Here is a 24,411-nt window from a genome sequence, read left to right as displayed (position 1 = left end):
GAACTACAGGCTGGTCAGCCTCACCTCAATCCCTCGGAAGGTAATGAAGAAAGTCCTTCTGAAAAGCATTTCCAAACACATGAAGGACAAGAAGGTGATCAGGAGTAGTCAGCATGGATTTACAAAGGGGAAATTGTGCTTAACTGACGTGATAGGCCTCTACAATGAAGTAACTATCTTGGTGGACAAGGGGAGAGCAGTTGATGTTGTTTACCTTGATCTTAATAAGGTTCTGGTTTCCCATAACATCCTCATAGAAAAGCTGAGTATGGCTTAGATAAGTGAGCAGTGAGGTGGATTAAAAAGTGTCTGAATGGCCAGGCCCAGAGGGTTGTTGTACAATATCCTTGGAGGCCAGTCAGTAGTGGCGTATCCCAGGGATTAGTAATGGGGCCAGTACTGTTCAACATCTTCATTAGTGACCTGGATGATGGGGCAGCGTGCACCTTCTGGCAAGTTTGTAGATGATAAAAAGCTGGGAGGAGTGGCTGATGAGTCAGAGGGTTGTGCTGCCATTGAGAGGACATTGGCAGGCTGGACAGAGAGGAATCTCATCAAGTTCAACACAGGGAAATGCAAAATCCTGCATCCGGGGATATCTGAGGGTAAGCCCCTGCACCAGTACAGGCTGGAGGCCAACTGGCTGGAAAGCAACACTTGCAGAGAAGACCTTGGGGTCTTGGTGGACAACAAATTGACCATGAGCCAGCAATGCATTCTTGTGGCAAAGGTGGCCAATAGCATCTTGAGCTGCTTTAGGAAGAGTGTTGCCAGCAGACCAGAATCTTTCCCCTCTGCTTGGCAGAGGTGAGGCCACATCTGTGGTGCTGTATGCAGTTCTGGGCTCCCCAGTGCAAGACAGACGTGGACTTACTGGAGTAAGTCCAGCATGGATCTACAAAGATGACAAAATTTCTGGAGCATCCTTCACACAAGGAGAAGCTGAGAGAGCTGGGACTGTTCAGCCTGGAGAAGAGACAGTTCAGGGGAGCCTACCAACGTGTAGTTGGTAGTGTAAAATAAGGCAAAAATACCTGATGGGAAGGAGTGAAGGACAGGGAGATGGAGTCTTCTCAATAGTGCCCAGTGACAGGACAAGAGGCAATGGGCACATGGAAGTCAATCTGGACATCAGAAAATGCTTTTCACCATGAGGATGATCAAACACTGGCACGGGTTGCCCAGAGAGGTTGTGGAGTCTCCATCCTTGAGATATTCAAAACCTAGCTGGATACGGTCCTGGGCAACTGGCTTTAGGTGTCCCTGCTTGAGTAGGGGTGTTGGACAAGATGAACTCCAGAGGCCCCTTCCAACCTCAACCATTCTCTGATTTTGTGATCCTTGCTGTGAGCACAAGACACATGACTGGATCACACCTTAAATTTCTCACATGGCTGGCACACACGGTGTGCTACTGCAGTCCATCTCTCAGCCTCGAGCCCTGGGTGTGGCTGGTTGGCCTGGCCAATGCCTGGCACATTGGGCAAGTGGTGTCATAGCACAAGGGAAAAAGGGTCTTGAGCTCTGCCTCCGTCACTTAAAGGCCGCGGCAGCATTACCCCTGGGCCTTCTTTTTTGCGAAGATCAGATCTCCCGGTCCATGTCCCACCTGCTGTTAATGTTCTTGAAAGATCTGTGCTTGTTCATCCTTTTTTAGGGGCCATAGGCCTTTTTTAGGGACTTTTGAAAGAAGACCGTATGAGGAAAGAGAAAATTGTGTTTTGTTTTTGGTAGAGCTGTGCTCACTTCAAATCAGAATGGCGTTTAGGCTTGGGAGCTTATGTCAGTGCTATTTGATAGCCAAAATTTTGCACAGGCACGTTGTGAAGGATGTGGTTGCTTTGTCTCCAGCTCAAAATAGAGAAGAGAATGCAGGCTCTTACCATCTTTCTTTTATGATGTCTCTTCTGTCTGGTAAGGTGTTGAGTGCCTCCTGGCAATTGCTGACTGCCTTTAGCTCTCGTTGGCTTCACGGCGAGATAGTTCCTGTGATATATACCAGTGTTCCTAAACATGTTTCATGACTCACTTCAAATATCTGGTCCAATGGAAAGTCAAGAAGTGGATTAGTTTAAGCCGAGCAGCTTCTGTGAAACAGAGTCAACATAGAACTTTATTTAAATCCAGAATCCCTCCTTGGAGTTGATTGATGCATAAGTTCTTTGTTTTGCTTTTCAGAAACCACGGAGCACTTAAATAGTAGTGTCCTGCAACGTGTCCCTCACCCCTTTTTGTAATGCAGTTCTGAAGCCTGAATATATTTTGTGGAGCACATTGAAATCTTCTAATGAGACTGACCATCATTTGACGTGTACTTCTGGTCTGACTGGCTTGCTGGCTGTGGGTTACGTGTCTGCAGCTCTCAGAATCTGTGAAATACTGTATTGAAATGGAAATGGCAGTGGCCTAATTTTTTTGTGCCTCTAATTTTTATTTTCAAGGTGTATTAACTTGCTCCGCTCAGCACAGATGCATAAAGAACACTTGTAACATTTGATCATTTTATTGCTTTGCCATTCATTTCGCTCTCTCTGTGCCACAAACTGACTTCTAAGATATATGTTGAACTGTATCCCAGAGAGTTATATATTAATCATTTTATCGCTCAATTTCAAGTTCTCTGCGAACAGGAATTTCAGAAGGAAAAAAACACAGTCATCACTCAGTACATCGTGATAAACTGCTATCTGGTGAAGGAACTTTGGTATTTGTCACTTTTAAAGGACAAATAATATTATGTGGCTCTATTTCCTACATTTCTCAGCATTCTTTTTCAACAGGTGAGCTTTAACCTCTGACTGTACCTGCTGGCCGTGCAGGCAATATAGTGTGGCAAACATGGTATAGTTTTATATAGAGTTGTCGATATGGTCCCCTTTGCACTTGTCCTGTGAAATAGTGTTATGTGTGATCAGAGAACCCTCTTTAGAAATTACGTGTAAATCTCATGTGAAATTTATGCTGGAAAAGGAAATCTTTGAAAGAAATACCTCTTGCCATGCATTTTGATGGTGGTTGTGCTTCAAGGATCCAGTCCTTCTTATCCTTTGTACAGTAAAAAAGTTGATAAAGTTAATGGTTCAAGCATGAAACGAGCCAATAGGCAGATTTAATATTTCTGTGATTTAACGCTTCCTTCTTGATAAGTACAGTGTAATTGAAACTGAGAACTGATGACTGTGAAGGCACCTGAATAAAGGAGACCCCTTTTAGCCTTTGATGGTTAGAGAAGTGTTGTCCTCATCCACCTTTATCCAAAAGCAAGATTCAATGCTTGCTGTGACTTCTTGTTGAGTTTTCCTATAGGGTGAAATTTCATTAAATTTAGTTTCCATTTTCTCATGAAAATAATACCTGTTTGTCTTGCATCACTTCAAGGTTCTCCTAGGTTATAGGGTAAATGACCTGCTGATCTCCTTCTGATTGTTCAAGTTATTCAACTGCTAAGTCAGACAACATTAAGATTCAAGGAACCAAGGTGGATGGTCTGCGGCAGCCTGAGCCAGCATGGTTACTAGCCACTGCCATCCTGCCTGCTCAGTCTTTTCTATGCTTTCCTTTGGAGTCCTAGCTTCTTCCTCACACTCCCTTGCTCACCTGACCATGCCTTGTGTGAATGGCAGAGTCAGAGGAAAGCTACTTGCTTTTTTTAGTATTTCATTTTTTCTGCTGGCTTAGTACACTGAAGAGGCTGAGCACAGATGAATGAAGCAGCCAGTACACGACAGGGAGTGAAATCGGGGTAGGAAGGCGATGACAGAGGCCATGGCCCCTCATGAAACCACATCTTAATGTAGACCTAGTGTATGTAGACAGAGATTGGACAAAACTTCATTAAAATTATCTCAGAATTGAAGAACTGGACCAGAATTATTTAAATGCTGAATTGTGGAGAGCATTGCTTTGTTGTCTTTTAAGAAATGTAGCATCTCAGAAAGCTCTGCCATGTACAAGATGCAAGACTTTGTGCGTTTAGGATTCCCCAGTGGCTACGCTGTGAGACCCAGAGAACAAGCATGGTACAGACAGAAGCACTAAACATGCAGGATGCTACTATGATGCTACACTCCCAAACCAGAGGGCAGGAACATATTTGGGGAGACAGGGACTGAGCAATATCATGCACTTTCAAAGGCACACGTAACCTCCATTCTTGAGAAGCCCTGAGCATGATCTAGCCCCCTGCACTGCAAAGTCCTCTCTTCCCTACCCTGTATCTATTTCAAAGGTGGGAGGAGATGTAGGCTTACCATAGTGCAGAAGCCTGTCACTGGCTCGGACTGAGGATCACTTACAATGCTAGCATCAACCACTTGGACTACCACAGTAAAAATAATGGAGCCGGACTAGATCTAAATCTAACAGTAGCTTAGCCACTTGTGTGGGAAAGGATCCTGAAGCACTGACTTTTCTCTTTGCAGCCACCTTTTGAGGTGGTTTGCTGTTGCTACGTTGATGTGGCTGTTTATATGGAGCTTGGCCAAGGTGACAAGTTTTTGTGAAATTCTTGTGAAATTCTTATGTGTGTTTTGAGCTTTTGATTGCTTTTGCGGATGTGTATGTTTAGCCTGTCCACTTAGAATTGAGCAGGTCAAACTCAGTTAAAACTACAGTAGCAAGAATCTAAGCTGTGTTGTTGGGGTGTTGTTTGCTTTTTTTTTTTTCCTCTTTTTAAGCTTAAGGAAATTATTCTGATAATGGATGCAGTTACAAGTTTGGAAGATGAGTGTGCGGGAAAGGATGCTGCAATCTTGAAGTGCTGGCTTCCTCAGATAGTTTTTTTAATGTCTTATAGAAACACTTAAAATGTGAATCATTACTGCTCCTGGCTGACTTTGGATGAACTAAAAATTACAGTGACTGAAAGCATGCACTGACAAAGTCTGTAATAAGAAAATATTCAGGTATATCCTCGGTAGATTTATTTTTATCACCTAGGCTAGCCAGGCTGGTAGAAGCAGTGAGATTAGTAAAATAAACTAGTAGCTTTAGATTAAAAAAATAAAATGGCCTTTGTCCTTTGCAAGCCTACAACTGAAAGTTGTACAATAATGCTGTATAGTTTTATGTGACAATGGTAACATATTAAAGTTTTATAACTATTGTATTTGGGGTGGAGTGAATTAATCAGTTCCTCCAAATGTTTATATTATTTGCTATGATACTACCTTGTAGTCTGCTCATACTCCTGCTGTGTAAGTGGTAGAAAAGGAAGAAGAAAAGGTAGAAAACTGTAAGCTCAGTTGCAGTCAGGTCCTCCGATTTTGCATATGAGACCTCTCACTAAATGGAAGTAAAGGTGCATGTGTTCAAGGGCACTTTAAGTTTTACGGCTGTCAGTGATTTCCTTCTGAAAGTCCATGGGGTTTAGATGCTTCAGTTGCTGGTGCAGCTCCAGGCATTCAATGCTTCTTCTCTATTTGAGACCTCTTTTATTGTACATACAGACTTCTTCAGGTTGGATTCTTCAGGCTAAAATTGCTGCATTTCTTCTAGCAGTTAGCTCTTTCCCCACTCTTAATGGTTGTTTTAGCTCATTTAACAGCAATTTTTAAAACATTATTACCGTGCTTGTTACTTTGTCCTCCGTTTTGTTGGGACCATCCAATTTAGATTAGATATTTGTCTTCTGTTTCTAAGTGCAATTTTGTTGTGTTTAAAATAATCTTCACGGCCCTCTGAGCACCATTGTGAAGATCTTTAATGTGCCTTTTGTCTTTCAGATCTCACTGCTGGTTGGCTTCATCAGTGTAAATAATTCTACGTGGACGGATTACAGCGCATACAGCTACTTTCAGATTGTCACCATGTGCGACTTGGTTATGATTTTGTTCTTCTACATTATCCACATTTTCAGAATCTACAGGAAGCTCACTTGCGTTAGCTGGCCACTGGCGGTAAGCCTGTTAGATGGTCTGGGTTCCTCGCCTCTCTTGTGGGTTGATGTCTCAATTACTTAGTCCATTTTCTTGTGGTATCACACAACGATAGGCTGTCTTTCATGCAATTATTTTTTCCTTGTATACAAATCCTTTTGTTGCTTTTGTTATTAGTATTCAGTTCAGCAGATGCTGTAATTGTAAGATTTTTAGCTGATTTGGATCTGATCTGTCTTCCTTTACACAGATTTAAGTCCCAGTTTACTCCAGGGAAGGCAGTAGCATTCTTCTGAGACAATTGAAAAGAAGCTACTGATTATCAAGCCTTCAGCAGATGGGTCCTAGCTCAAGTCATTTATAGCAGCTAAGGGATTGCTAGAGTACCAAATCATAGCATTAGAATGTACTACATCCTGTCCCAAAATAAAGTTTACGAGTGCTATTTAAGTCAAATGTGTCTCTTTTTGGTATGGTTTTAGGTAACTTAAACAATAGCAAGAAATAGGAGCCGCAGCCTGATTGCCATAACCTGGCCATTTCTGGGATATCCTGCAGGAGGTTCCTGCCTCATTCCCTCATTTCCCCTGCACATCCATCTCTCATATCCTAGCAGAGCAGCACAGAAAATGTGAGACCTGAACTTCCTCAGTAACTTTGGATCAGGTTAGCTAACAGAAGAGTCCTGTGTCCTAGTGTGGTATGATGGATTTTAATACCCTCTTAAAACATGTCTCACTTTTAAAATCCAAGAAGTAGTTGGATGGTGTTTAATGGAAGCTATGTAAGTAGTTTACAGGTCTAAGATAATGGTTTGTCCATCCATCACTTCTAACCAGAGAGAAAAATTTAATTTTGTTTTCCTTTTTAGCTGAAGAATGTGGTTAGACTTGTGCCCCTTTTTCTTTTTTTTAGATGCGTACCACCACTGTCTTTCTCTAGAAGGTACTTCTTTATCTAGAGATAATACAGATGCAGGGACTGAAATAAGCTAATAAACGACAGTTTTGCAAAGCAGCATTTAATGTGTGCATTGCTGTAACAGGACTATCCCATTTTGACATCTGCATAGGCTGTTTTTGTTTTTTGTTGCGTTTAATCATTCCTAAATGTTCCAGAGTCACTAGTGAGTTTAAGGTGCTGTAGTTTCTGGCTGCTCAGCTTCAGATAGCTTTATGGGATGTGATGCTTGAACATTGCTGCTCTTTTACAACAAACCTCCTTTTCAATGCACATTTAAGTACCTTTAGAAGAGATTAGGAAGACCTGTAAGAGACTTTGGGAAACTACAGATAGCGTTTGGTGGAGTTTCCTGGCAGGATCTCTGCATTGCAACCAGGGGTGTGATTTGCAGTCAGTAAAGTTGCGGTAGTTCAAAAGGTTGTTCAGCACTGACACCTTTTAAAGCTGGGAAGTGTTTCTCCAGAGGGACACCCTCCCGGCACTGCCAGGGGTTGGTTCTCCAGCTAATTTAGCCTTTGATGATTCTTTGTAGTGGCCTGTGTGCACTGCTTTATTTGGTGTCTCAAAGGAGGCAATGGCATGCCTTATTTGCCTGCTGCACTGTGGACTAGCCAGAGAAGCCTCCTAATGGAAATAATTTATTCTAGCAAAAGCAAGGGCTGAGATCTGATTTGTAACCTGAATCAAGGTTACAAATGAGAAAAGTAAATTGCAGTCTCAGGGCCTACTTTATGGCAAAGATCCTCCTCAGCTGTTTATAAACACCTGAGCAGAGGGAAACTGTGGTATGGTATGATAGACTGTTTCTCTTCTGGGATTTGCTTGAACAATTTCCTTTTGGGACTATATTTTCTCTGCTGTGGTTTGAGATGGAATCTCTCCTCTCCCTTATACGTGGCATTTGCTTAGCTCATGCTGGTAGTGCAATGCAGATAAAGTTAGCAGGTACCCTCCTGCTCACCCCACCATGCAAAAGAAACAACCCATGTTCAGTTTGCAAACACCCGTTATTGGTTGCCATAAGCTTCGTGGGGATTCAGAATCTAAACCCACAGATAACCCCTGCTTATAACAAGGTAAAATTGATTCCTGGACCGATACTCGTCACACTAGAGAAGAGCTGAAATGTGGTGCCTCAGTGCTCTCTCAGAAAAACCCCGTGGCATCATGTTTTACTGCGGGACAGCTGCAGCCACCCTTACAGACTTTGGAGCCTGGGTGTTGGTTGTAAGTGTCTGCATAGCTGTGCGTTTGGTGGCTTCCCTCCTGCTTCCAGTCTTGGTTGATGTAAGTTGTTAGTAAATCCAGCGGTAGGTCTGCTGCCTAATTTCTAAGATTATTAGAAGCAGGAGCATTTGGTTTTCTACTTAAGCCATTTGCTGCCATTTATTGCCATTTCATATAGGCTAGAGAAATATGCTCTTAAGGCTTCTTCCTCCAAAACTGTCTCTTTAAGTAAGGTGCATACTTGATGCAATAATGATACACGTTTCACCCTCAGTAATGTACCATATTGAATTGAAAGGATTGCTTCCATACCCAGTAAGTAGACCTTATGCCGGTGACATTAGTAGACCTGAAGATTGGCTCTCTCTCCTTTTTTTTTTTTTTTTTTTTCTTCTTTTGAATAAAAAGTCAGGTATGTTACAAAATCCACTCATGAGGTGGGGTTTTTTGCTTTTTTTTTATTTTGACTGGTGTTTTGTCCTCTGCCAACTTGTTTTCATTCTGAGACATGTCAAAATGTTTTCTTGATAAGTTTCCCTTCTGATGCAGGCTGTGCTTGTCTTTACAGGAGTTTCTTCATTATTTAATCGGTACAATTCTGCTTCTCATTGCATCGATTGTAGCAGCATCGAAAAGTTTCAATTTGACTGGACTTGTGGCTGGGGCGGTAAGACTGTGTTTATTAGTCTTGACACTTTTAAAATTGCAATATGTATTAAGTAGGGCATTGGAAATCTATTGCTTGTAATTTTATTTTCTTACAGGCTTGCATTGCTTATGTCTTGGTTGGGGGAGCTACCTTCTAGCTTATTTCAGTGAATGTTCTGTAACACCATGCCAACAAAAATATTTTGTTGTGAGACTTCAGACTTACTACTGAAGTGGGCATTTGTCCTGGCAGAGAGTTGAAACCAAAGGTTCCTGCTTTAACTCATAGGAACTAATGTGTTTAGGGGAAGAATTGACACAATTCAGTTTTGAAATGGCTGTTGTGGCAGCTAGAAGTAACCTAAAGGATTTCACCCCAGTCTTTGGCTTTTGATGCCTCCTGCTCCTGAACAGAGCCCAGTTCAAGATAATTTCTCCTGAGCTAAAACCCACTGGGATCTTGTGCTGTCTTACTGGAAGATACTCTCTGCCTCTGTTGCTGGAGGGCTTATAGAGACAGACATGACTTCTGAGTGTGGGCAACAGTATTTTCACAGCAGCAGGACCTGAAATACAACTCCTCCAGAATAAGAATTACTTTCAGAAACTTAGTCCTCATGATGCTAATGGACTAGAAGACTTACCTGGCTTGTTTATTTGGCAGATGGCAGGGAAAGACTTGTTTGAATGGGGCAGTAAAAGAGTAGTAATCAAACGTGTTAGAAAAAGTCTTTTCTTTGCTGCAGAATCCTAGTGAGAAGTCTAGAAGGTGAGGCTCTATGCTGCTGTCCAGTTTTTTCTCCCCCTTTGTATATGACTCTCAGTCTATCTTTCAGTCATTGTTTGGCAAAACATAAGCTGCTATTATACTGCGGAAACTTTTTTTTTTTAGTATATTGCCAGAATGGAGTAAAAACCATCACCTTTTGTTTTTGTTAACATCATAAAATATGTAGCTGGTTATACAAGAGTGTCCATACCTTCATGGAATATGTGTCATCTAATGGTCTGTAAATGTTTGTGGTTTGTTTATTTTCTCATCCAGACTTTCGGGTTCCTAGCTACGATCCTTTGTGTTTTAAGCATATGGTCATCCTACAAGGTTTCATGCATCACGCAGTCAACAAGTAAGTGTCATGCTTAGTGACTGCCAGAATGCTTCCCAAAATGAATATTTATATTTTCTGCCACAGGGTTGTGTCTACCTGGAAGGATTTATTAATGTCCTGTTCCTTGTTACTCAAAATTACTCACAAAGCAATAATTCCATATTTTCTGTCAACACGGACGTATCACAGCTACTGACAGCTGTTAACAAACTACAAGAGCAAAATAAATTGCTTCTAGCAAGTAGTGAATGCATCAGTGTTTTCTCCCTCCCCCACCCACTGTCAAAAGAAGGTTTCCTGTGTGTTCCTTAATCAAGTAGATTAATTTGTTTGTGGCAACGCAAATGACACCATCTTTCTTTTCAAAGATGCATCCGTATGACTCCTTCATCTCTGCGAGACACCTGCCTTACAAACTAGGATACCAAAGAGGACCGTCCACTACTGAGGAGAGAGCATGGGTATTTTGTTACTAGCCTGGACAGCCAGTAGCTTTTGAAGATCTACTTGAATGCCTATGCAAAACAATGTTGTGAACCAAATTTTTTTTGCTCCCCTCATTTCCCTCCCCCCCTCAAAGAAGTTTATAATGGAGAAGATGCCTTTTATGAGCTTTACAGAAAAAGACCTTCTGATTTGCAAGCTGGGCAGTGGTCATTTCCAGCTATTTGCAACAAGTGAATTTAAAACTCATTTGGAGAGTCATTTGGTTTGCCTTTCAGAGGGATGGAAAAAATGCTTCTGATTTCCTCCATGTGTTTACAGAAGGGAAATCCTGCAAATTCCTACCTGATTCTTAACTTCCAAGGATGATTTGTTTAACAATGGAACTGTTACAAACTGGTTTGTGCCTGGATAAGCTGACCTAAGTCTTTGTTACCTCTTTCTGTCAGAACTGCGGACTTTTTCTACCATCAACTCAGCCAGCATCAAAAATTATGAACTGCAACTTGAATATATCACTGCAATCACTGCCTCCTAGCCCCAACAGTACATGACGAAATCGGGCTTTTTTTCTTCATGAATAGGTTTTTAACAATCAAAGATTATTCTTAAAAACTTCCCTTTGCCAAATACAGGAAAATACATACCCAAGAATATCTGTATAATGTGTTGTGGGATCTTTTTTTTTTTCCTTTTCACAAATACTCGTTTGTGAAATTGGTATTTGTGAGACCTGTTCTGTAAAAAATTTCTGTGCGTTTCCTATAAATTATTCTCTTTGGAGTCTAACAGTGCTTATGGGAAGCCCATTGTGAATCGAGCAATGTGCTGCTTTCTCTCTCTTACATGTGTTTTGTCCCTTTCTCTATCTCTGCTGGGATCCATGCTTTTGGAAACTCTGCTCAGGGCCTGGACAGGCAGAACAGTTCAGTTTTCAGTCTTGTCGTGAAGTTCTGTGTAACTTTGAGGCTGAGATAATGCCTTCTTGTCACCTTTATCTTCCTTTCCTTTTGCAGTCCATCTCTGGTGAGCTGGAAATTCTTTGCAGGAAAAAGGGAAGCACGGGCCCTTTCTCCTTGGTTCTTCCCCTTTCATGTCTAGCTGTGAAGTAGAACTTATAAGTTGGGTCTTTTCTTGTCAGGACAGCTGCATGATGGTGCAGCAGGTTTCTGCAAAAAGTAGAATCTATACAGTTTACCAGGTCCAATCTGGAGGAAAAAAGCATTTTCTGGCCTGCTATGCATTTTTCCATTTGTCTGAAATTCTGTGTCAATACTGCTAAGTAATTTAGCGGTCCTCTCAGAAAATTCTTTTTGTGCCTCATAGCAGGTTATCATACATTGCAATTTCATAGAATCATTGAATCATGGAATTGTCGAGGTTGGAAGGAACCTTTAAGATCATCGAGTCCAACCATCAACCTAACACTGCCAAAACCACCACTAAACCATGTCCCTGAGCACCACGTCTGCCTGTCTTTTAAATACCTCCAGGGATGGCAATTCCACCACTTCCCTATGCAGCCTGTTCCAATGCTTGATTAATAATATGAAAATGAATGTAACACACATTTGCTTACGTACAATGGGCTCGATTTGTTGGCACCTTTTTTTTTTCTCTCATCCTAATATAAGTGTCTTTACTTTGATTTTTTTTTTACTCTTTTACAAGAGAAATTGGCCAACTGCTAAGGCGTAAAAAATTTTGTATAAGTAAATGACAATAACTGAGCAGATAACCTGGAAAGACAGAAATCCCCCTCCCCATGGTGCACGGTTTCTGTGATTCTTCTTGCTGTTCCTTTTCATAAGTGCCCTATTTACAGCAACATAGAACAGGAAACAATTTGAAAGCACAAAAGTCCACTGATTGTGAATGAAAATACATATATTCACTCCAGGATAAACTGCTTTGACGTTCATATAGAGGATTATTCAAATAAAACTATTTAACAGGCAGTTATAATGTTATTAATATCATATTAACTATTTTTTATTTCTTTACAATGGCCAACTTTGACCTGCTTTTCTGCCCCATACCTTCAGATGACATATTTTGTGTTTGTTCAGAAATGGGTCACTTTTTTCTTCTTAATGACCTGAATTGAGCATGCCTCAAAGGCTCTCGGGCTTAAGAGAACAGACATCCTTCTCAGCTAGAAGAGTCAGTGATGGTTCAGGTTTCCTTGCCCTGCCAGCACAGGACCAGTCCAAAGGACATACATGACAAGGGACTTCATTCTGGGCACTTTGAGTGAAAATACCTGCAGAAGGAGGCACACAGACATACATGTGTACGTACACGCGCGTGCACGCACACACAGAGGGGTGCTTGACCACCAGTTGTCCTGCAAAGACTGACTTAACTACAGTTTTTGGAAACCAGCACTCTGACTTTAATTTGGACTAACATGGTAGATATTTAAGGATACAACCTCTTCCGTCCCCCCAGAGGAAATGGAAGTGCTCTACTGCTCCTTCACCTCCTAAGATATCACCTCAGATAGATAGTAGGCACTTTCCTACAAGCTTTAACTCCTCTTGGCAATCCTGTGGGAAACCAATGTTCTGCTGCACGCAGTGTGAATGCAGCTGAGCCCTCAGTGTTCTGGTGGCAGCGGGAAGCATCTGCTAAGGATTGGGGCTGGAGCCTGAGTTTGCCCTGAAAAAAGGGCTGTTTCCATTCTGCTGGAATCGTGCCCCCTCTCCTGGCACTACGCTAGTATCTTTTTTTCAGCCTCCCACATCACTCTGTCACTTGTCACCATGTGGGGAAAAAAAAATTAGGGTGAATTTCATGTAGTCTGACAACCAAAGAATTTCTGACCTATGCTCTGTGATCATCCAAAGAATATGTTGCTGCAAGTGCACTTGTATTTTGCTTCTCCCAATCCGGTATAAACAAGTTCCCTTTTGGTTTCTGTGCCTATTGACAGGTCTAAGGTATGCCTGCAGCTTTTGCTGTTCCATACAGTGCTGGGTCCATAGACCCACCAGATGCTCTTAACGTGGCGTGCTTTCAGGTTGGAAAACAGACATCTCTGCTGCCAAAGCTTCCTCCCCCTCCCCCAAATCCTCCTTGTGAAACATGCCTACCAAGAAAAGCACAGGTTTTGCTGGTATCACCAGCTCTACCAGGGGTCTTTGAATGACAGCTCTGTCTCCAGGGACTTTGGCACCTTACTACTGTAGCTCTGCCAGCAAAAGTGTTTTAAGTTTCCTTCAGTGTCAGCCTGGTTCTGAAAGCTCCATCTGTCTGCAACTTTGTCAAATATGGGATTCCAGCTGTTTTAGAAATAAACTGTGCGCTATTTGGATGGTGTAACGGCTTTGAGACTCAGATTGTTGTCTTGTGCATTTTTTTCCTTCCTCCACTACAGCAGTGACTTTCTCTCTGGGGAGTGTCAGAATACATCCTGTAACTGGAGGACAAGAGGTAGGAGCCAAAGAAAAAACTGTTCCCCTGCTGTTATGGTTGGATGTGCTGGTCTCTGACTATCCCACCCAAAAGTTTGTCTGTCCTCTTCAGCTCCGAGATGAGTGTAGTATGTTCTTTGAGCCAACACAGGTAGAGTTTGGGGTTCAGTTTTGCTGAAAATTAAAATGTAAATGTTGGGAGAAGAAATTAGGTAGTGCAAACTGTTCCGTACTGAAAAAAAAAAACCAAACACCTGATGTTTGAGCTCTGGGGACTTGAGATAAGTTAGAGAGTGAATAGTGCTTTTGTTGGGTACAAACTGGGAAGATGAGAAGGGGAAACGAAACTTTTCAAAGCCATCCTTCCTCTTTTTTTTTTAAAGCTTGAGGACCACAGTGTTGGATGGAGACTCTGCAGGTTGTGTTACAGCTTACACACTTTTCCTGTTGCTCTGAAATGGTTGTGTTTTGCATTATGTGAACTACAAAGAAATGGGTTCTTTGCTCCTAAAAGGCTTTGGGAACATATGTGGGGTATAGAGGGGATAGCAGGACACTAGGATAATGATAACTTTTAATGAAGGGGGGGGAGGAAGGGAAGGGGAGGTTATTGAGTGATGCTCCAGGGAAGATGACTAGGAGCTTATTAGGACAAAAAGGAGCAGGAGACAAGGAAGAGCAGGGCAAACATTAGTGGAAAGCTTATGAAAGGAGGAGCTAATGTGAGCACGTTATGCACTAATAGAAATGCTGGCAAATATCAACAGTTTCTGGCTGTGTGAGCAGACATGCCTGGAGTGATAGAAAAGTCTCTTTTCTGCTTGCCTGCTGTGTACACTTCATACCCCGTGTCTGGGATTTTCATGTTCTGCTAAAGCTGCAGAACGATGCACTAAACCTGACCCAGAGGCTGCGCAAGATGGCATGAAGTTGCCACATGTTCTGCCCTGTTTAACTTAAAATTGCTCAGGGCTCCACTGTTCTTAGAGACAGCATGGAGCAAAACACTGGTGGCGAGCGTGAGAGCCTGCATGCTGGCCAGTGGCCCTCTGGCTAGAGGCAAAAGTACAGACCTGCTTTTAGACTAAGCGTCACCTGAAAGCCAAGGAAAGCTGGAGTTACGTATCGCTGGGCCCTAGTGATGAGCTTGACACTGGGCTGGCATCCAGGAGGTGCTGCTGCTTGTGTGAGATGGGGAAAAGTGGGTACCAGAGGAAGGGTCTGTGGGAGGCTCACGTCCTGTTCTTTCTGCCGGCAGAGATTTACACCCAGGTGGGAGGAGAGAGCCCTCACCACAAAGCTCTTAGGTATTCTTAAGCAACCTTCCTGTTAAGGCCGTTTCAGTTTTCAGACTGGAGTCAGGTGCCATGCCCGTGCCCGTGGCTTACCTCTCGCTCCTCTGCAGATGGACAGGGCTGCACACTGGCGAGGCCATCCCCTTGGGAACAGGCAGCTCTTGGTTTCGGTCCCTGGTCCCAAGGGCTTGTTTAACCCTGCTACATGGAAGCAGGTCGGAAAGTCGCAGTGGTACTTGTCCTCTTCCTCTCCTGGAGAAGGATGATTACTTTTTTCCAGCACAACAGCAGCTGGAAAACAGGAAGAGCAGTAAGTGCTGTTGGCTGCTCCTTCCTATGCCTGTCCCTTCTAGAGGTCACTTTACCCACAGCTGACCTACTCCAGAGTTTGTTTCTGTTCTACCTCTCGCTGAGCCCAGAGTCCATCAGCCTCAGCTAGTCCCCTGGGTCAGCACTCTGGTTTGTCACGGCCAGGATGGTTATGTGCATGCCGTTGTTTATTATTAGGGACTGACCAGTATACACCATCCAGGAGCTTGCATCAAAAAAACCCCAAAAAACAATCTTCCCCCGCCACCATATTTATAAACAACTGATGAAGTAGCTTTATCCTCTTATTATCACATATCTGCACTAATTTACTGGGTTAATGACTTGCCAATTTATTAAGTATCAAATAAACTCTCATCACCTGCCTGGACCAGCCCCTCTGCCTTGGGGCAGTTGGCAAAAAAATCCGTCTGCTTTTTGCCCTCTGCCAAACTTCTGTCTGAGCTGCTCTGACAGTGAAATTGAAGCTGTGTCTGCCTGTGCCCAGAAGCAACACTTCATGCAGGTAGGAAGCTTGAAAGTTAAAAAAAAAAAGAAAAAGAAGAAAAAGAAAAAGAAAAGAAAAAAGGCATTGCAGCACCACAGGAGTTTCCTGCCTTAAGGGTGGGGTGGCTGCCAAGGCTAGCTTTCAGTTTTCCATGGAGGCAGAATTTAGGTACCCAAATCTGGAGTACATTCAAGGCCAGGCTTGATGAGGCTCTAAGCAATCTGATCTAGTTGAAGATGTGCCTGCTTACTGCAGGAGGGTTGGACTAGGTGATCTTTAAAGGTCCCTTCCAACCCAACACATTCTGTGATTCTATGATCTTTGGCATCATTCTGGCTTAGCGCTGTGAAAGCTTGGCTTTAAGAAGCCAGTGTTGAGTAGCCAAAGGCATGATATTGTGGCTGCTTGTTAAGTGCTGGGGGGCACAGTTGTATGATAGGGAGGGTTCATAACAAGGAGGCTGAGAGGGACCTTGCCTTTTGGGGCGGTGGTGGTGGGGAATAAAGAGAGCAGAGCTAGAAAAGAAAGTGCAGATGAAGAAGCTAAAATTAAGGGGCCACTGCAGAATAGCAACGTTACCCAACATTTCCTGAGCGAGCAGCTCAGAACAGTGCTGTTCCTTGGGTTCATGTTTTCATACCACTTCCTGAACATGATATGACCTCCAGCAGCACCTGTTTTTTGCATATTGCTGAACTACAGCTTTACAGAAAGGCACATAAGATAAATATTTTTCAAAAGCAGTTTTGTCACTGGGCAAGTGCTAACCGGCTCTCAGGTGAGACTTGCGTTTAAGCAGAGTATGTCCTTCAGAGCACTAGCCAGCCATGAAGGCCAGAGCTTTTGAAGCAGAAAAAAGGATTAGGACATAGATAAAATTACTTCCATTAAAATGCATTTCTGTGGATTCTGGCTTGAACTGAGTTAAATTCAAAATGCCCAAGATGTTGTAGATTTCATATATTGCTCTTTAGATGTTTACAGACCTAGAATAACAGCAATGCACAAAGCAACCATTGGAAAGGAATAAACTGCAACCTCTAAAGCGTTAGCAAAAGAGCAGCAGTCCTGCCCTGCTCACTGTGACAGGCAGTTCAGCCAGCAGCGTGAACTAACTCAGGAAGGCACAGGTGTCCCGCTGCCAGCGCTCGGTGCTACAAAGCCCCCAGGCTACTCTGACCAGCCCTAAAATTATATAATCCCTGCCTGGTGCCCAGAGGTACTGCCACAAACGTCACCTTCAGAGCCCCTCTCACCTGTGTCTCCAGAGAGGTGTGCCCACGGGCTGGCACCGTGCAAAGGTAGACAGGCAGGTGCGCAGCAAACCACCTAGGGAAAAGAGGGAGTAGCAAGAAGAAAAGGAACAGACCGAGCGCTCTGTGCTTTGCATGTGCGGGTATGTGTAGAAAAATAAAGTGATGTGTGGTAGCAAAGGAAACACCTGCATGTTTCTGTGACTGATGAAGGGGCTACCAGAAAGACAAGAAGAATATGCCAGCGTTTGAAGCGGAGCTGATGGGTGTGTGGATGACGTGTGTGGACAGAGTCCAGTTGGAGGCCTGTAACCAGTGGTGTCCCTCAGGGGTCAATACTTGGTCCAATTTTGTTCAATATATTCATTAATGACCTAGATGAGGGGACAGAGTGTATCCTCAGCAAGTTTGCTGATGATACCAAGCTGGGAGGGGTGGCCGACACTCCAGAGGGCCGTGCTGCCATCCAGCGTGACCTGGACAGGCTGGAGAGCTGGGCAGAGAAGAACCAAATGAGGTTCAACAAAAGCAAGTGTAGGGTCCTGCACCTGGGAAGGAAGAATGCCAAACACCAGTATATGTTAGGGGCGGACATGCTGGGAAGCAGCTCTGAGGAGAAGGACCTGGGGGTCCTGGTAGACAGCAAATTATCCATGAGCCAGCAGTGTGCCCTTGTTGCCAAGAAGGCCAATGGCATCCTGGGCTGCATAGGGAAGACTGTGGCCAGTAGGTCGAGGGAGGTCATTCTCCCCCTCTACTCTGCACTGGTGAGGCCACAACTGGAGTACTGTGTCCAGTTTTGGGCTCCCCAGTTCAAGAGGGACAGGGAACTACTGGAGCGAGTCCAGCGAAGGGCAACCAAGATGATTATGGGACTGGAGCACCTCCCTTATGAGGAAAAGCTGAAAGAGCTGGGACTCTTTAGCCTGGAGAAGAGAAGGTTGAGGGGGGACCTGATTAATGTTTACAAGTACCTAAAGGGTGGGTTTAAGGAGGACGGAGCCAGGCTCTTTTCAATGGTTCCCAGCGACAGGACAAGGGGCAATGGGCACAAGCTAGAACATAGGAAGTTCCGTTCAAATACACGGAAAAACTTCTTTACAGTGAGGGTGACAGAGCACTGGAACAGGCTGCCCAGGGAGGTTGTGGAGTCCCCTTCTCTGGAGATTTTCAAGACCCGCCTGGATGCAGCCCTGAGGGATGTGCTCTAGGTAATCCTGCTCTAGCAGGGGAGTTGGACTAGATGATCTCTAGAGGTCCCTTCCAACTCTGAAGATTCCGTGATTCCATGACGTGGTAGGCCCAGCAGAGTGGTGGGGCATTTCTCCCCGCAGGGGTGAATATCCCCAAGCCACTAATGCAGAGTCATTGCTAAATTAAGTAGGTCTGAACCACTTGTTCTTTTCTTACGTGTTTGCAGTTGCGCAGGAAGAACGACAGCAGAAGCAACCCTCTTGGTATAGAAGGAATTGTAGCAAGGATCTAGAAACCTTGGGGAAAAAAAATCCCACAGGTGTAGACTTAGAGGCACCTAACACTTAGGCATGCAAGACCAGACTAGGAAATTAGAGACAGCACTCATCCTGCACCTGTTTTTACAGCCCAAAGAGAGTAAATACCATTCTCCCAGGGAAAAGCACAGTGTGCCTTGGAGGCTATTTGCATGGGACTAGCCTTAATAACCAGCCATTCTCCCTTGAGTATTCAATGAAGAAAGAGAAGGGCAAGAGTGAATCACAGCAGCAGTGACTCAGAGTGCACGAGTTACCCTTTCCCTCTGATTCACCCTCTCGATGTGCCTCTTTCTCCATCAGCTACCAGGGGAGCTCAACCTCCCAGCTGGAACATCTCAGGGCAGGACTGAGGAGATACCCCTTTTACTTTCCCATGTGGAGCTGGGGCAACACCCACCTCTTAATTCCAGCACTTGCATCTCAGCACTTAACAGAGCTAATGTGATAGCTGGGTGGATGGGAAGAGACCAGGCTGGGAGTTGTGTATCACCTGTAGCTAGCCAAGAGCATCCATTTGCAGCTTCCTTTTATGACATCTGCTAGCCAGCTGTGATGGTAGGGTATGATTTCCCTCTCTCCCCCAGTACAGCCCTGCCAGCACACACAATTACACCAACAAAACTTTATTTTACTGGGATTATTGGGGGTTGTATGAAGTGGACCGGTGTTGGTGGCTTCGTACTACCATGAGTACAAATCACAGCTCTGCTGGTGTAATAGCTCCTTCTAAATCAGAAGTGCTTTGTCCGTCTAGCACAGTCTACTGTTATTTCTGCATCTCTAAATCACTCTTAACATAAAACTTCATGATCTGCATCCCCCTTTTTCATGAACCTCAGCCAAACAAGAGCACAATGCTGCAGCTGTAGCTATTAAGCTATGGTGGCAGCAAAGCACTCCATTAATACCTCATGCTCAGCAGTTTGTGATGCATGAGAGCTGAATAATTATGCCCTTGTTACCCTCAAATGAGAGGCACAATTGCCAGAAACAAGCGTTTACAATTAAAAAACTGTATCAAGTCAAGGACAACATTTGTTCATTCATAAAACAAGCCTTTCTGAGCAAGAGGACTATGAGGCAGAAAACAGACAGACTTACGTTGATGAGACAGTTGTTTCTAGAGCTGCATTGTACCCCCTCAGATAGACCTCTGTAGCCACTTTATCTCAGCTGTTTTGAGAAACCAGCAGGCAGAGTTTTAGCCGAAGCTCTTGTTGCTGTGAATTGTGCTGATAGGGAGGTTTAATTTAGATTTGAGGGACAGGAATGGGAAGTAGGGCTTTAACAACCAGTGACCTGCAGCCTTTGAAACAGGCTGCAGAGATAAAATGGATGTCGTGTGAAAAATAAAAATAGAGGTGGTGAGGGTCCGTCCTCCTTTCTGAGGATGCCTTGTCGCTCGCACCAGCGTAGCAGCTTCATGTCTTTGGTTAGTGGTGCGTAGTGACTACAGAACAATTAAGTAACTGTTCTTTCCTTACCTACAGTTCAACACGAACAACATGAATTTCAGAGTCATGTCTGCACTGATATTTTTGGAAGAGTGACAGCTGGTGCAAAGGAAGTAGTTAAAAGGAGGGCTGTAGTGCAGACAGACTTGCATTATTTTGAGCAACATTCCACCATTCTTTAAGCAAGAGTAGGGCATATAGCAATAGAAAAATTGTTATGCTTTTCTCTTACAATATTATGCTTTCAGTAATTCCAAGTGAGGACTAAAAAGAGAGTTCTGAAACACACCCCAGACTTAGCACTGCAGAATGCTACATCCTTTCGTGCAGCACATCCAGCGTCAGATACCTGACTGGGCATTTGCTGTCCTCATCTGGCCGCACATGAGTCACGCTACAGAGGAATGTGCTTATGCTGTCGCCACCTCGTGAAGCCCTGACTCTCACCTCAGGACTTGCCAACTTCAAAACAGCCAAGTCTGTGCTATTTTCCCCAGTCCTGTTCTAATATTCAGCCAAGAGATAATAGGTCATAAGAAACAAACTGACTGAGTGATTAGGACACGCGGGCTGGTCAAAGCAAGTTTCGCTGGGGTGGCTGGAGAGGACTGGAATTGCAAGCAGCCCTGTTTGGCATGCATTACAGCCATGTTCGCCAACATTTCTGTTCGCGGACCCTGACATTTTTCCAGCGTGCATAATTTGCATTTTTTTGATAATAAGCTTCACTCATTTAACTTCCTGAGAGTCCAGGAAATGCCCAGATACTCCCCATTCCTTTCTTCTTCCACCCACGATCCACAGACCTTTCATTGAAAACCGCGGCGTAGTACTGACTACCGAAATCTTCCAAGCTGCAGTACGGTGTTATAGGTGCAGGTGTAGTCATGCAGCTGGGGCTTGACTTGAATTGTTAAAAGCATCTCTTGACAGGTTACAAAACAAAAGGCATGAAAGTAAAGCCTTTTCAAACTGCTCAGGTAAAGTATCTCCTTGTGACAATATTGATCTGATTATACTATTAAAAAACCTTCAAGGCTACATTTTAAGAAATAAGCACATGATTGGAAACAGTATCACTAAAATGCACAGTTCAATTTTATAGCCACATTGACAAAAGAGGGCCGGGGGGCTTCAACTCCACTGAAAATACAGGCGGGAAGAGGGTGAAATCCTCCAGACTAAATCATTTCAATCACAGGCTCATCTTTGCCCTCTTGTGGGCAAACTCCTCTCCTGCAGCTCCTCAGCAGATCCCTGTGCAGACCGCACAAACAGAATGCAAAAAACCCCCATTGCTGGCCTTGCTTGTGCTTCCTTTAGCAGGCAAAGAATAGCTGTCCTGAATGCAAAGAGAAGCCAAACCCAAACCCCAGCCAAGCAGTTAACCTTGCTGGGTTCCTGCAGGACAGCACGAAGGAGGAGGGGTGTCGGCTGTGCTCCTCACCGTAAGGAGAAAGCCCACCCGAAAGCAAGGAAACACGTAGGTGCCTTCAACAACAGATGCACAGACAGCGGCGACCAGGTGGTGCCTGTGCACTCACAAAGGCAAGCCGCAGACTACCAGCCTATATTCTGCCCTGCCGCGCTACTCTGATCATTTACAGTAAACTGACTTGGATTATGCTCCTGAGAAAGGTGTTGTCACGATTCTAGCGATAATATGACTTAAACTGTGTGGTCATGCTCCGAATTATTAAACCTTTATTAATCTTTCTTAGGACTTCCGAGTTATTTTCTCACACTGTATAAATCCACCACTGACATACCCTTTTAATACAACATTTTGCCTCGATTGTTTTCTTCCATCTAGTTTTCAAATGTAATTAAAAGCATTAGAGACCTTTTTCCCTTATGAATCCTTATGGTTGCACTCGTCTCTGGCAACTTCATCACAGAGACAATTTCACCTTTAATGTTACAATATAAAGAATATACGATGGCATTCCAGTTTCAGTGCCGACAATGAAGAAAGTGCCATTCTCCTCTGGTTTCCAAGAGGACCACCAGGTGATAAGCAATCTGTAGGATTATGAAATAAAAAAGCTCCTCTGCCAGAAAGCATGCGGGTTTATTTCCTTTTCCTCTCCCCCTACCACTGACAATCAGGCAAACATTTTTAAAAAGGATCCAGCAGCTCCCCTTCAACCACGTAACTCGGTCACCTGCATTTTTCTATACCAGAAGAAATTACTTGCTCTTTTTAGCTAGTTTGTCCTCCTTCCTTTATTTTTTTCAGCTCAAAGTAATCAAGACAATGGGAAAGCAGCACTTGAATTATGCTTGTCACAGTAACCTATAGACCATGGTAGGGGTAAAAGGCTATTTAGAAGAGGTTGGACCCTGTGGTAAGAGGCAATACTGACCTTATCGGACGTTTCCTCCTGGAAACTTGCAGTGAGAATATCCAGCTTTGCAAGTTGGACCCTCTTCCCCAGTAACAGGCAAACACAACGCAAGCTCTTTCCTCCAAGCCAGGAACAAAGAATGACGTTATTTCCTATGGTTTGCTCTGGGAGAACTACATAGCGACACCAAATCGTAGCAGCAGAAATGAGAAACGCTTAAGTTATTTACTAATAATTTTATTTAAAAAATTATTACAAAATATTTTAGAAAGTTCTTAAGACCAAAAAAGCATAATACATTAGAAAAGACCACAGGTTTAGAATGGAAAAATATTTAAGCATTTCAAAACTATTTCAATGGAAATTCAAGGCAACATTGGCAACAAAACTGTATAGAATTTTTATTTTATATATATAAAACTACTGTATTATCACCCTGATTTAATAATCATTAAGTCACTTAAATTCTCAAAGATAGTAAAAATGATAGATAGATCTGAATAGCATAAAATTTAGGATCGAGAGATCTGCTTATGCTTACAGCAATAGATTAAAACAAAGGTGAATTTCCATTTTAAAGGCACTACCAGCATCTCGACTCGTTACAATTTTATATAACCTTTCAAATATTTCACAAAGTATTTCCCTCAGTGTAAGAAGCTTGCTATTTTTATTGCACAAATTTGAACGAGGATCACCATGACGCCCATTATGCAAAGACATCTCGTGCAGAGCTGTGAGAATTGTGTGAGAGAACTCACTGCTTTTTCGAGTCGGAAGGTGCAAAAAGGTAAAACTCAACTGTAACAGACCACAACCCTCCCCTGCTGTTTTCAGGCACAGAGCCCGAGCGGTTAGGCACAATTCCTTCACATATTTCGAGCCCAAAGGGCACTGGTGCCATTGTGATTTTAATGTGGGCTAAATGCCAAACACAAAATTAACAATCACAATCTACACAATGCACACACGGATTTTCAGAGCAGAAACTCGCAGTCCAGCCACTTAACAACAAGTCCTCACACGTCCTGGAGAATCCTCTGCAATGATTCTCAAGGCACTGTAAACAAAGCCTGAAAGTGGGCGCACAGCCTTTAAATATTTTCAGATGGGCTCAACTGGAAAAGATAAAAGCTTTTAATGCGTCTGGGCAGGCTCGCAACACCGCTGCCGAGCACCGTGGTGAAGAAGGGAGAAGACGCACTGGGCCAGTTGCTTCTTTCCACAGGTTTTACTACCAGTTGAGATTGTACAGAAGCGATAACTTTGCAAACAGATGAAGACATTTAAGACAGTTGTTTGTAACAGCACTTCTGCCAGAGCTCCCACCGCTCTCCTGAACAATCCCTAAATCCACTTCAGTCAAAATCAGACACCTTAATGTAAGCAATTTAAATAGCCGGTTTAAATAAAGCAAGCTGATTACATCAGAAGCAGGCCGGGAAAGAAGCAGACCGCTTTGCTGGTGGAGCACGGGAGGGGTAAGAGGCATCCAGCCACACACGCTGAGCTCCTGCAAAACCAGCTGTTTAATCCACCTCCAGCGCCATTCTCTGGGATCGGTCTCATTAAAAGGCAGACACTCAAAGCCTGGATCCAACACCAGAAGCATCAAAGGAGGCATGTCAAGACTGCAAGGAAGTCTCTCCCCACCCTAGCCTGGGAGGGCAGCAGAGCTAGGAGGGACACACGCCTGCCCCCGTATCTCAGGAAGCTGATAAAGCAGCCAAGGAATGACCTTGCAGAAGCAGAAAACAGCACACACACTAGCAAACCTGCTTCTCAACTATTTTAAAACAGAACAAAAAGAACACCTCATACTTAGAAACCTAGGATTACCAGTACAGAAACTGCTTTGTTAGCCAACAACTGGTTGGGAAGCAACAATTTAGCAATTGCCTTAAACCTATAAATAGTATGTGGCTCATCTGCTCCTAGTATTTAACTACTATGTGACAGATTAACATCAGCGAGACAGTATTTGGGATGGAGTACTATGTATTGTTTAAAGAATAGCAGGACTTCTCCTATTAGTAAATGCCTGTGA

At 43.6% G+C, this 24,411-nt stretch overlaps 1 protein-coding gene and 1 long non-coding RNA gene across 4 annotated transcripts in view; one reads left to right on the top strand and one right to left on the bottom strand.

Moving 5' to 3' along the window:
* The window catches only part of CMTM7 (CKLF like MARVEL transmembrane domain containing 7), a 30,845-nt gene extending 15,779 nt beyond the window's left edge, over positions 1-15,066 (top strand). Inside the window, exons 2-5 of the mRNA XM_054191196.1 lie at positions 5,724-5,897; positions 8,635-8,733; positions 9,760-9,841; positions 10,192-15,066. Coding sequence (XP_054047171.1) covers positions 5,724-5,897; positions 8,635-8,733; positions 9,760-9,841; positions 10,192-10,205 — 369 coding nt within the window. The 3' untranslated portion in view covers positions 10,206-15,066. The remainder of the gene's footprint in view (positions 1-5,723; positions 5,898-8,634; positions 8,734-9,759; positions 9,842-10,191) is intronic.
* Positions 12,393-22,488, bottom strand: LOC128905298 (uncharacterized). Of its 3 annotated transcripts, XR_008464826.1 has the most exons (4): positions 22,383-22,488; positions 17,052-17,124; positions 15,072-15,269; positions 12,393-12,530 (listed from the first exon to the last, which is right to left on the bottom strand). It is a non-coding gene; the product is annotated as an uncharacterized LOC128905298 (long non-coding RNA). The 3 variants fall into 3 exon arrangements; XR_008464827.1 differs by lacking the exon at positions 17,052-17,124 and having other exon boundaries at positions 22,383-22,478; XR_008464825.1 differs by lacking the exons at positions 17,052-17,124; positions 22,383-22,488 and adding an exon at positions 19,664-20,375.
* Positions 22,489-24,411: the final 1,923 nt, after the last annotated feature.

The sequence above is a fragment of the Rissa tridactyla genome, chromosome 2, assembly GCF_028500815.1.
Source record: "Rissa tridactyla isolate bRisTri1 chromosome 2, bRisTri1.patW.cur.20221130, whole genome shotgun sequence".
NCBI lineage: Eukaryota > Metazoa > Chordata > Aves > Charadriiformes > Laridae > Rissa > Rissa tridactyla.
Note: the sequence above shows the minus strand (reverse complement) of the source record. Positions and strands in the feature narration are given on the sequence as shown.